The sequence below is a fragment of the Chelon labrosus genome, assembly GCF_963514085.1.
Source record: "Chelon labrosus genome assembly, chromosome: 6".
NCBI lineage: Eukaryota > Metazoa > Chordata > Actinopteri > Mugiliformes > Mugilidae > Chelon > Chelon labrosus.
Genome location: NC_140342.1, coordinates 27356878 through 27369732, shown reverse-complemented (window position 1 = coordinate 27369732; position 12855 = coordinate 27356878). Strand labels below are relative to the sequence as shown.

Sequence of the window (12855 nt, the reverse complement as noted above, 5' to 3'; positions counted from 1 at the left end):
GTTTCTTCTACCACGGGGATTGTCGGGACAGAAATGACTGTTTGGAAACGCAAAGCGTCCCATTTATTTACATTTGAGAAACACAATAAATCTTTCAATCAATCGATCGATCAAACTTTCACATCTTTGACATTACAAACAGCATTCGTGCAGTGCACAAATAATACAACGGTGCGCTCCTAGCGCACTTCCTGCAGTCATAGTACCGTAGTAGTGCAGTAGGCCTATAACAAAAAACAAAGCTTACAACGCTTGACGAGCCAATAACGTTAAATGGCTAAATTTAATTCGTTCAAGTGCTTGCCTGTAACACGGCAGCAAAAGTGCAGTAACCCGGCTGCTCAACTAAATAACCAGCATCTTTTTCGAAAACAGCCAACACTAAAGGTGCAGTAACACGGCCGTTTACTGTATCAAAATAACCAGCATACTATACCAGAAAAGTCAGCCAGATCGATCTCCTTTAACTTAAAAGCAGCTCTCAAGTACCTACTGCATTTGGACTCACTTGGTTTGTTTTGCTCTCGTTACCTGGCGCAAACTGTCTGTCTCGCTCCTGCGCTTCCATGATAGTGCGCCCCTGATGACCGTTAGCTGTAAAAATCCATAATAAACCGCAGGGTCCAAAGCAAGTGACAAAAGTAGCGGCTTATAGTCCGGAATTTACGGTATATCAGCAATACAGCTGGAAGCCCCGCTTGCTTATTCTCTTTCTCTCTCTCTTTCCCGCAAAAATCTCGCGAGACTCTATTAAACTTATCACTATGAAGGTAAACAATATCACATTTTTAGGATTGATTTAGGATCATTCATAATGTAAAATGTCTACTTTAAACAAGGAACTATATCGGATTACTCTCTAGGCAATTGAATCAGGTCAACTGGACTTGGTTTTTGTCTGTGTCTGCGGGCTAGTCAGACTTGCTGCTAGTCTCTCGAACTGATGAAGCCACTTGGATAAGGAGCGAAACGTCTTCACAGACAAAAACCAAGTCCAGTTGACCTGATTCAATTGCCTAGAGATGCCTTTGACCTGGACAAATGAGAATTTGCACAGACTCATCGGATTACATCATATTGCACTGAATCGTACCGAATCGTACCGAATCGGATCGGATCGGATCAAATCCTACCGAATCGAATCGAATCGGTTGTTTTTAAAATGTATCCTTCCTGAATCGTTTCGTACCCCATGTATCTAGATACGTATCGAATCGTCTTATATTGGAGAGATGCACACCCCTATTAATTATCCTATCAAGTCAATGAATTGCGTGGCGTTGTAACATATAGCCCGTCTAACCTAACGTTACATAATTTAAATAATAGTATAATGCGACGCCACATAACTGGCCACAAACTTTGTCTTGTAGCCCGTCAGATGCGAGATGCATCACCAAGCACCAGCCATGAGCCCACAGGTCTAGAGTGTGCAGGTAAGATTGCTCATTAAGTGAATATTATTAGAATTAATATAATGAAGAGTATGGTGTAGACCTGCTCTATATGATAAATGCCCTGAGATAATTGATGATGATAAATGATTCAGCACTACAATAATGAAACTGACTTGAATTTTTGACTTGAAAAAGGGGAGATTTGTGTTGAGATTTATGACCGTTTTTATGATTTAGTGTCAGAGGCAGAGCCAGGAGCCAGTGGTGAGGAAGAAACAGGTGAGCTAATGTGTGAAAAAGCAAGCATCAGTTCCAATAAAACCAGTTTCTATGCCCAAATGATAGTAGTGGCCTGTTATACTTTTTATCATTAGTAATAGTAAAGTAATATGGAATAAGCCTGCCTATTTTGCCATTGAACAAAATCTTAATTGGTTCAGTCAAAAGTTTTGGGCTATAGGCTATTTATTAGCCTCTATAACCTCTTGCTAATATGTTGCTATTAGCCACAGAAGACGACTGTTTGGTTTTTAGTTTTGTTGAACGAGCAACTATTAGAATTGAGGCATCATGTCATGCAACTAATTTCACCCATAGGCAACCTAGTCTAGTTTGTGTTTGCAACACAACAAGTGCAAATTCACACAGACGTCCTGACTGTGGAATTTTTTATTGCTATATGCTAACTTAAATAACTTCTAATATACATTGACATGGCATTTTGTAAGTGTGTTATGCTTAGTTTATAGGATGTTAACAAATGTTAATAAAATGTGCATTATGGTCATTTTAATTGGGTAACTGATGCATGTGTGATGTAATTGTGATCGAACTTACATATTGTATCTTAATTTTAAATTCAGGGGCACTTCTGAAATATTTTGGAGCTAGAACACCCACTGGCCAAAATGAGGAGTCAGATACTTCCACAGCAGCCACAGACATGATGAGGAGTCTGATGAGGAGCCATCTACCCCTGCAGCCACACAGGCCTTTTCAGGCAAGGGATGGTTCGCCCAGGGCGTAAATCTAGCCAGGACCGCCTCTGCAGCATCTAATGCAATATTGTCCAGATCATGCAGTACCATCTGGCCTTCCAAGATGACCACAATGTGCAGGTTTACTGGTGGCATCATGTCTAATGACATACATTCCCCCACCATGGTCTCCTCAATGGATCCTTGGAACGCGGGCTTCATCTTCTGCCTGCAGAGCGCACAGTCACAAAAGTAACAAAGTGAGATCAAACAAAACACATTAAATATATACACTTGAAACATTATACTGAATGTCTGCACAAATAATATACAAATCTCTGAATATTTTATAATAATCTATTAATGCCATTTCGTCCTCCATTTATTCCAACACGGTTTAAAACTCGTGCACGGACACAGTGAAGTATAAACAGGAAATGCCGTTACACTGTCAGGTTCTGTCCAATCGGAAACAAGAAGTGTTTGTTGTTCCAGCCATTTCCAAATGTCGTTGTGTCTTGAAATGAAATGTTGTGTTTTGACCTTCAGGGCCACCGTACTAACTGGATGTGGAAGACAGGAATCCATGTGATGAATATAACTAAAGGTAAATAACTAGCTTGTTAGCTCCTCCTTATCTCACTATCGGTCAGTTATTAGAGCAGTGTACAGTTTCCTCATGTGCTGAATATGAAGCCTTTACTGTGAAAGTTTTTTTTTCTCCTTAAGGCTGATTTAACTCATCATGGTAACAATTTTCTCTCATTGGATAACGTGGATGGACTTCGGCCGAGTAGGGACGTCCACTATAAAAATCTGCAGTAAACTAAAGGCAGCGTAGCTGTTACCCCAAAACTTTTCAGGGCGACTTTGACTTTCCACACCTCGCAACTGCGGTTATGACCCTCCCCCCTCCACTAAACGTAAACTCCAATAAATGTTAGCTAACATCGTCTTATTCATGTTGCTCAATGTTCCTGGCTGATAAAATCATCGGCTTTATGAAAACTATACGTCTAAAGTGACTACCTTGAAATCTGACAAACATTTGATAAGTTTAACTCTCCAATTCGACTTCAGTTTGTCCAGTGAGGGTGAAAAGATGGCGGCCAAAATTCCTGCAGAGGTTTTCTGAGGGGGCGGAGTTTAAAGAAGAAACATAACTATTTTCTGTTTTCTTAACATGACTGAGACTCGTAGACTTAGCATCCACCAGGATTTAAGGGATTATACATGATTGAAACATGTTCAGAGGAGAACATAACTCAATCATGTCTTCTATACGAAATATGTGTATATAAATGTATACATGTAAAAAAAAAAAACAATCCCCGTTTTCCCCTTTTTTCAGTGTACTGTGACCAAGCAATTTCCCTTTTGGATGAATAAAGTTTATCTAAGTCTAAGTCACATGATCCAAGGATCTTTTCTTGCGGGGGGCAATATCCACATGTTGGTAGTATTTGGGGAATACAGTCCATAGCTTGCACTGATTGAAGTCTCCCATTGTGGGAATAACGTCATCAGGATGAGCTGTCTCTGATGACGTCATGTAGCTTGCTGAGCGCTCTAGTGGAGTTGGCTCACGGGGGCTCACGCTACTAAAGTAGTGGACTGAGCAACCACTGACATTAACAACAGAGCCATGCTGCTAGTGTGGCTAAAAGAAAACAGAAGAAGAGACAGTCATGTTGATGTGAACATTAGAGAAACACATCATGGAGCTGAAATATGATCCTACTTCCTCATTTGGACTCCTTCACCTCAGCTGACTCTCTCAACGGCACACAGGTTTTTGTATTAGTCTTTTTCGCTGTGTGAACCCAACCCCATCGTTGGCCCTGGAACTAAACTGTATGTAACAGGTAAGAAGAAACATTTCTTTTCCTTCAGTTGTTTTATTGTAGAAGCTGAAAATGTGTTTAAAGTCAGTTTGTGCTGCTTCAGCCTCTCCATGTTAGTTTTTTCCTCATTAGTAGAGAATTCATCCTGCAGCCATTGTTCCATAAGAAAAGCTCAATCATTTCTGAAAACATGTTGAAATCTGACTGAACAACTAAAGTTCTTCTTTATTTCTGTAAATATTAGTGACGTTCCAGACATTTAGGATTTGATCATCTCAGTAATTCTGTGACATGTGTTGTTGAAAACAAGATGATATTTGATGTTCAGCTATTTCAGATTGTTTGAAGTGTCTATCGATTGTATTGGATCATTTCTGAAAGTTAGAACCTTGTCAGATCTAATCGCTGTCAGTTATTATTTATCTGATGGTAAATGTGTCTTTAATTGATAATGGATTCATAGAAAAAGGAAAAAAACACAAAGTGAATGTGATATTAGAAGAAATAGAATTTACTCAAACAATGTTTTATTACTATCATCAGCATAAAGTATTAAAAACATTTGAACATGACTGACACAAACTTGTATATTGATGTGTTTTATTAGTGATTAAATGTGGAATATTCAATACATATTGGAATCAATATGTATTGAATATTCCACATTTAATAAATGACAAATGTACAACTGAAAAACACAATTCAGGGATTTAGAAATAATCTAATTTAATTTAATTTAATTTAATTTAATTGAAAATAGTACATAGATAATATATTTATTTCCTTTTTAAAGGAATAGTTGCTTATTTAAATTCAGACTGCTCTTCATTAACTTGTTGAACGCACCATTAATGCTGAACCGTATGTAGAGGTTATGGAGCAACAAATGCTGCTATCCAGATGACGTCTTATTCTGGAAGGCCTTTCTTAAAATAAAATAAAATAAAATAAAATAAAGGAGCAGCTAAAATCTTATATTAAGTCAGATTGTAAAATATTTCCCGTTCTAAACTACAGCAGCTGTGAGTTGATAAAAGACGACGTGATGAAACACAGTCGACATGTTTCTGTCCCAACTTCTTTGAAACGTGTTGTTGGATTCAAATTCAAAACCAGCAAATAATGTCTTTTGATGAAGATAAAATAAGATAATCCTTTATTTATCCCACCGTGGGGAAATTTGCAGCGTTGCAGCAGTAGACAGTTTAAGGACAGAGCACACAGGAGATAAAAAGAAGTAATAAAACATTAAATAAATACAAAAATTAGAAACTGAAGTACAATAGAAATCCTACGTATGTATGTATATTGCACATGAAAGAATAAATGATATGCAAACATAAGTTCTTCCAAATATATTAAGGATATTCCAGTTTGTGTTGTGATTGTCCAGCATGTGTTTGGTCTACTGGGAGCAGGCTTGATTATACAACTGATGATTGATCAACCACTGGATCTGTTCTGATTGATTTTATATAGCATCAGTTATTTTGGAAACAGAAATTTACATGAAGATATACACTCCTGATCAACTCCTGTTGGATCTGAAGAAGGTTCTAAGTAGTGCTTCAAAATGCAAAAAGAAGAAATGGGAGTGAGACAAGAAAAAAATTTGAGCAAGCAATTTATTGCAAACAACCATTAAAGTGAAATAGGGTGTTCATCAGCTGATCAAAAGTTTAAGACCACATCTCAAAAAAAACCCAAAACCCCCTAAAACAGAAATTTTCAAAAAAGGACTCAGTAATGAGTAGCTGCGCCATTCGTGTTAATCACCTCAAAAATTTGTTTCGGCATGCTTGATGCTAGTGTTTCCAGGAGGCTAGTGGGAATGTTGCTCCAAGTGGTGAAGATGGCTTCACGGAGGGCATCCACTGTCTGGAACTGGTGTCCATTTTTGTAAACTTCCCTTGCCATCCAACCCCAAATGTTCTCAATTGGTTTAGATCAGGGGAACACGCAGGATGGTTCAAAAGAGTGATGTTATTTCTCTGGAAGAAGTCCTTTGTCAGGCGGGCATTGTGAACTGCAGCGTTGTCCTGTTGAAAAGATAAGATAAGACATGTTTATTGATCCCACGTATGGGAAATTAACTTGTCACAGTAGCACAGAATTTGTCAAAAATATATACAAAACAGTGACGAATAAAAAACACAAGTACTGATTGGAAAAATATATACAAAAAAAATAACAACAAATATAAAGACATTCTGTCTATACACTGTGGTGGTGGAATAAAAAATTTACAAATAAATAGATTGCTAAAACTTTAGGAAAAACTATAAGTTGGTGAGGTAGTGGTTTGTGCAAAAAGACAGATTTATTTGTGCAAAATGACAGATATTATTGACTCAGGCTGGTGTTGTACAGCCTGATGGCAGTTGGAATGAATGACCTGCGCTAGTGCTCTTTCTTGCCCAGTCACTACCACACAGACGATGGCCTTCAGTCATGAGGGATGCTACCTGCAACATCTCCACATAGCCAGCTGCCGTTTGATGCCTCTGCACAACCTGAAGCTCCATTGTTCCATTGAAGGAAAAAGCCCCCCAGATCATGATGGCACCTCCTCCACTGTGCCATGTAGAAAACATCTCAGGTGGGATCTCCTTGTCATGCCAGTAACGTTGGAAGCCATCAGGACCATCAAGGTTCAATTTTTTCTCATCAGAGAATAAAACTTTCTTCCACCTTTCAATGTCCCATGTTTGGTGCTCTTGTGCAAACTCCAAACGAGCAATTTTGTGCCGTTGAAGGAGACGAGGTCTTTGAAGACGTTTTTTGTTCTTAAAACCCTTCTCTCGTAGATGCCGTCTAATGGTTATGGGACTGCAGTTGGCACCAGTGACAAGCTTAATTTGGGCCGAGCATCGTCCCGTGTCTTGAAGGACAGTCAATTGGATCCTCCGGCTCAGGGCCGGTGAAATTTTTTTGGGTCTACCACTTGACTTTTTTTCCCCATAACCCTCAGGATCTTTTAAGAAGTTTAAAATGACTGTCTTACTGCATCCAACCTCAGCAGCAATGGCACGCTGAGAGAGGCCTTGCTGATGCAGCTCAACAATCCGACCGCGTTCAAAGAGAGAAAGCTTTTTTGCCTTTGCTATCAGGAGGTCATGACAGTGTGGGTACCTGACAGAAAATGACACCACTGAATCCACATTTTTGCGAATATTTGGGCTTTTAAAGGCGGTGGTCTTAAACTTTTGATCAGCTGATGAACAGCCTATTTCAGTTCAACGGTTGTTTGCAATAAATTGCTTACTCAATTTGTTTTTCTTGTCTCACTCCCATTTCTTCTTTTTGCATTTTGAAGCACTACTTAGAACCTTCTTAAGATCCAACAGTGCAAAATGTAAATTCTTGCAATTTTTCAACTGGTCTTAAAATTTTGATCAAGAGTGTATCATAATGGCCCTGCGATGGACTGGCGACCTGTCCAGGGTGTACCCCTGCCTCTCGCCCAATGACAGCTGGGATAGGCTCCAGCAGACCCCCGCGATCCTTAACAGGAATTACCGGGTATAGAAAATGAATGAATGAATGAATGTATTATAATGTATACTGAATATGTACACCGATCAGCCATAACATTATGTCCGGCGAGGTGGTTAGACAAATAGGTCAGAGCATCTCCAGAACTGCAGCTCTTGTGGGGTTTTCCTGGTCTGCAGTGATCAGTATCTATCAAAAGTGGTCCAAGGAAGGAGAAGAACCAGAGACAGGGTGGTCATGGGCAGCAAAGGATCATTGACCCTTGTGGTCCCATCCAACAGACGAGCTACTGTAGCTCAGACTGCTGAAAAGGTTAATGCTGGTTGAACTTTGTTCTGTATTGATGAGTAGTTTAGTGATCAGAGTCCATGTAGTTTCCAGGATCAGACTGAATGCAGAGCAGTGCTGGAAGCTGCTGCTGACTGTGTGAATGTGTGTGTGCTGTCAAACTTCAGATCAGCAGGTAGTGAAGCCCGTGGTGAGCGTGTACCCAGCAGCATCCAGAGCCCACCTGGAGGGGAAGAGCTTCCTGCTGTGTCTGGCCTCATCCATGGTTCCTCCTCTGGTCCAGTTCGCCTGGAAAAGACAGAAGAAGACCGGCCCTCTGGAGGAGCTGACCCCTGCTCAGGGAGAGCAGCTGGAGCTCAGAGAGTCGGGACGCAGCACCTCCATCAGGGTGGTGGCTGGAGATGATCTGGACAAGTACAGATATCACTGCTCCGTCAAGCACGAGGGGGGCACAGTGGAGGTCACAGTGGAGGACACAGTGAAGGCCACAGTAGAGCCCCAAAGCCAACAAGGTAATGAAGGCTTGGTGACTGTGTTCAGCAGTGATTCAGCTTCATGTGGAGACGCTGTCAAAGAGAGCAGAGGAGCAGAGGACTGACATTTCTCACTGCAGCTCCAAACATTTGACTCCTTTTCTGTTTCAGAGCTTCCAGCTCCAGCAGCCTCCTGTCCTCCAGAGAGAGAGCCAGCAGACCTGCCAGCTCTGCAGCAAGATCACTGTAAGACCACCTGCTGCCTCTCTGCATGGACAGCTCCAATGTCCAATGAGGACACTGGAACAACTTTACAGGATTAATCTGACACTTCCACTAATTCATATCTGTCTGTCTGTCTGTCAGTGTCCTTCCAGTCTCAGTGCAGGGTGAAGCTGCTCTGCCTGCTGTACACAGTGCTGATAGTGAAGAGTCTGGTGTACTGCTGTGGACTCTCTCTGCTGATGAGCCTCAGAAACAAGGGACCGTCCACTAACTCCACACATGCTGACTGACTGTTTTCTGCTGCTCTTTTCTCTCCATCAGATCTCATCAGTTCATCTCATTCATCACTTTGATCAGTATTCACAAATGTTGTTGTAATGTGCTTCTTTGTAATCTGTATCTTTTCATTCACGTCTTGATTGTCATCCTGGAAATAGAAACACATATATTCACATAGAAATCTGCTCTTATGACGTCTTCATTCTCTAGTAGTCTAGTTTATTTCCACTTTCAACTGTGACTTGTATAATAATCATCATCAGTTTCCCGCAGGCTGTTTCTTCTGCTCTTGTGTTTCTTTCTAATAAATGCAGACTCCACCAGGCTGCTCTTTTCTTTCACTGGAACACACTCAATAAACACAAGAAACCAACACAATCCCAGAGTCTGGCTTTGATAAACTGATTTTTATGTGTCTTAACAAAGCAAGTCAAATACTTTAGCTCGTATATTAGGAACTGTTGGACGTCAGTAAATAAAGTTGAAGCTTGAGCAGCTTCCAGTTCCTGGATGTGACGTCTATGAACCCTGTGAATGAAGCACAGACTGCTGCACTGATAAAAAAATGAAGCTGGAATAGAATTTCCATGAGAAATGTGGGTCAGTGTGGTTAATGAGGTGAACTCATGGTGGATTAGAACTGATTGGGACGTTCAGACTTTTTTTGTCAACTATAACTCAGTGAAATAATGAGACTTGAGGTGAACCAACATGGACGCCTGCTTCAGAACAACAGCATGACTTGTTTATCTCATGGGTTTGTGTCTCTGTCTCAGTGAGGCTTGTGTTCGGTTCTGATTAATGAGAAAGAACAGGAAGCATTATTGTTTACAGAAGTTGAAAATCTTCTCATGGGATCAATTTAAACACTTTGCAGGCAAAGAGTTCAACTTCTTTAAAGTTCTATTTATCAGAGAGGAGAAATTTATGAGAGGATGGAAGATTTTAAACACCACAATAAAATAATTAGTTTCATTTAATTGCAGAAAACAACTGAACATAATTACTGATTGTAATGTTTAATAATAAATGTAAATGAGAAATACATTTACATTTATTATTAAACATTAGATGAAGAACACAGGTGCTTCCTGAAAGGGTTCTTTAACCACAGCTGGTCGTTGAAACTGTCATTGTGTCATTAAAGTGAAAAGCCACAGCTAACGGTGTGGAGGCTGCAGAGCACAAACCCACACAGCCCGTCTGCTGCAGGAAGGAAGTCTGATTGGCTGTCAGCAGTTTGTTTTCTGTCCTAAAAACCACTGAGAACAGATTCATATCTGCTGCTGAACACACTCATCACCTCCCCTCCCTTTCTCTTGTTTTCTGTAAACCTTTTTTCCTCTGAGCCCTCCACCCACACAGAGTTGAACTGAGTCCGATCACCCACCTGAAGCTCATGTCCTGGTAACATGTTCAGGGTATTTAGAGGTTTGGATGATTAAAGATGCACTTTACACTTTGAAATAAACAATAAGAACATGAATTAAATGTTATTTTATTGACCAGACACCTCTGTGATTAATGACTGATTAGGATTTATCCACTAACAGGTCCAGTTAGAGGACCATGAACTTTCAGTGTTCAGCTCTCAAACAGTGGAATTTCCACTGACACACTGACCTGCTGCTAATGAAACTATTTCATGACTGTTAATTAAACACATCCTTCATTTGATCAACATTCAAACTTCAGCACTGACTCATCAAACCGCTGGATGATAGTTTTTAACAGTTGTAGCTTCAAATCAGCTCTGCTCTTTGTTCATCTGTGTAAACAACAGTGTCGTCAGCGTAGAGTTTGACATCCACACCGACACATTTATATTAGAGAACTAATACACAAACTAAATGATCTGAAAACACAGAACTGAACCTGGTGGAACAACCACAAACACTAGATGTTCATTTTGATTTAAAATGTCTTAGGAACAAACATCAAGTTTCTTTGGGGTGTCAACATAATGAATCTTTAGACAAGAAGAAAAACAAAACACCATTATTATTTTATAGTTGTTGTATTTTAATAGAACAGAATGAATGCATGAACACACTGCATTGTATTTCTATAATAAAAAGAAAAAGAAAGCAAACACGTGTTGGATTAAATGTTGAAACATCCACAAGCAAGTTAATTCTTTAACTGGTGTAATATTTAGAAGTTACAATTAAGATATTTGATAAAGAAACTCTGATAAATCTATCTGACTCTACATTACAACCAAAGCATCATGACTAACGTTTGTGAATACTGATCAAAGTGATGAATGAGATGAACTGATGAGATCTGATGGAGAGAAAAGAGCAGCAGAAAACAGTCAGTCAGCATGTTTTTTAGTTGGTGAACGGTCCCTTGTTTCTGAGGCTCATCAGCAGAGAGAGTCCACAGCAGTACACCAGACTCTTCACTATCAGCACTGTGTACAGCAGACAGAGCAGCTTCACCCTGCACTGAGACTGGAAGGACCCTGACAGACAGACAGACAGACAGACATATATGAATTAGTGGAAGTGTCAGATTAATGCTGTAAAGTTGTTCTTGTGTCCTCATTGGACATTGGAGCTGTCCATGTAGAGAGGCAGCAGGTGATCTTACAGTGATCTTGCTTCAGAGCTGGCAGGTCTGCTGGCTCTCTCTCTGGAGGACAGGAGGCTGCTGGAGCTGGAACCTCTGAAACAGAAAAGGAGTCAAATGTTTGGAGCTGCAGTGAGAAATGTCAGTCCTCTGCTCCTCTGCTCTCTTTGACAGCGTCTCCACATGAAGCTGAATCATTGCTGAACACAGTCACCAAGCTTTCATTACCTGGTTGGCTTTGGTGCTCTACTGTGGCCTTCACTGTGTCCTCCACTGTGACCTCCACTGTCTCCCCCTCGTGCTTGACGTAGCAGTGATATATATAGTTTTTCAGATTATCCCCATCCACCACCCTGATGGAGGCGCTGCGTTCCGACTCTCTGAGCTCCAGCTGCTCTCCCTGAGCAGGGGTCAGCTCCTCCAGAGGGCCGTTCTTCTTCTGTCTTTTCCAGGAGAACTGGACCAGAGGAGGAAACATGGATGAGGCCAGACACAACAGGGAGCTCTTCCCCTCCAGGTGGGCTCTGGATGCTGCTGCTGGGTACACGCTCACCACGGGCTTCACTACCTGCTCATCTGAAGTTTGACAGCACACACACATTCACACAGTCAACAGCAGCTTCCAGCACTGCTCTGCATTCAGTCTGATCCTGGAAACTACATGGACTCTGATCACTAAACTACTCATCAATACAGAACAAAGTTCAACCAGCATTAACCTTTTCAGCAGTCTGAGCTACAGTAGCTCGTCTGTTGGATGGGACCACAAGGGTCAATGATCCTTTGCTGCCCATGACCATCCTGTCTCTGGTTCTTCTCCTTCCATGGACCACTTTTGATAGATACTGATCACTGCAGACCAGGAAAACCCCACAAGAGCTGCAGTTCTGGAGATGCACTGACCCAGTCGTCTAACCACTTCACGGGTCATAATGTTACGGCTGATCGTTCTACATTTTCAGTATACATTATAATATATCTTCATGTACATTTCTGTTTCCAAAATAACTGATGCTATATAAAATCAATCAGAACAGATCCAGTGGTTGATCAATCATCAGTTGTATAATCAAGCCTGCTCCCAGTAGACCAAACACACGCTGGACAATCACAACACAAACTGGAATATCCTTAATATATTTGGAAGAACTTATGTTTGCATATCATTTATTCTTTCATGTGCAATATACATACATACATATGTAAGTAGGATTTCTATTGTATTTCAGTTTCTATTCTTTGTATTTATTTAATGTTTTATTACTTCTTTTTATCTCCTGTGTGCTCTGTCCTTAAACTGTCT

General features: G+C 40.6%; 1 protein-coding gene across 1 annotated transcript; it reads right to left on the bottom strand.

Moving 5' to 3' along the window:
* Nucleotides 1-2284: 2284 nt before the first annotated feature.
* On the bottom strand, nucleotides 2285-12038 carry LOC311488938 (uncharacterized protein; the record flags this gene model as incomplete). Its single annotated transcript, XM_084545807.1, has 3 exons — nucleotides 11781-12038; nucleotides 11534-11648; nucleotides 2285-2603 (listed from the first exon to the last, which is right to left on the bottom strand). The coding sequence occupies exons 1-3, from the start codon at nucleotides 12028-12030 to the stop codon at nucleotides 2285-2287; spliced, it is 684 nt and encodes a 227-aa protein (XP_084401933.1). The 5' UTR covers nucleotides 12031-12038.
* Nucleotides 12039-12855: the final 817 nt, after the last annotated feature.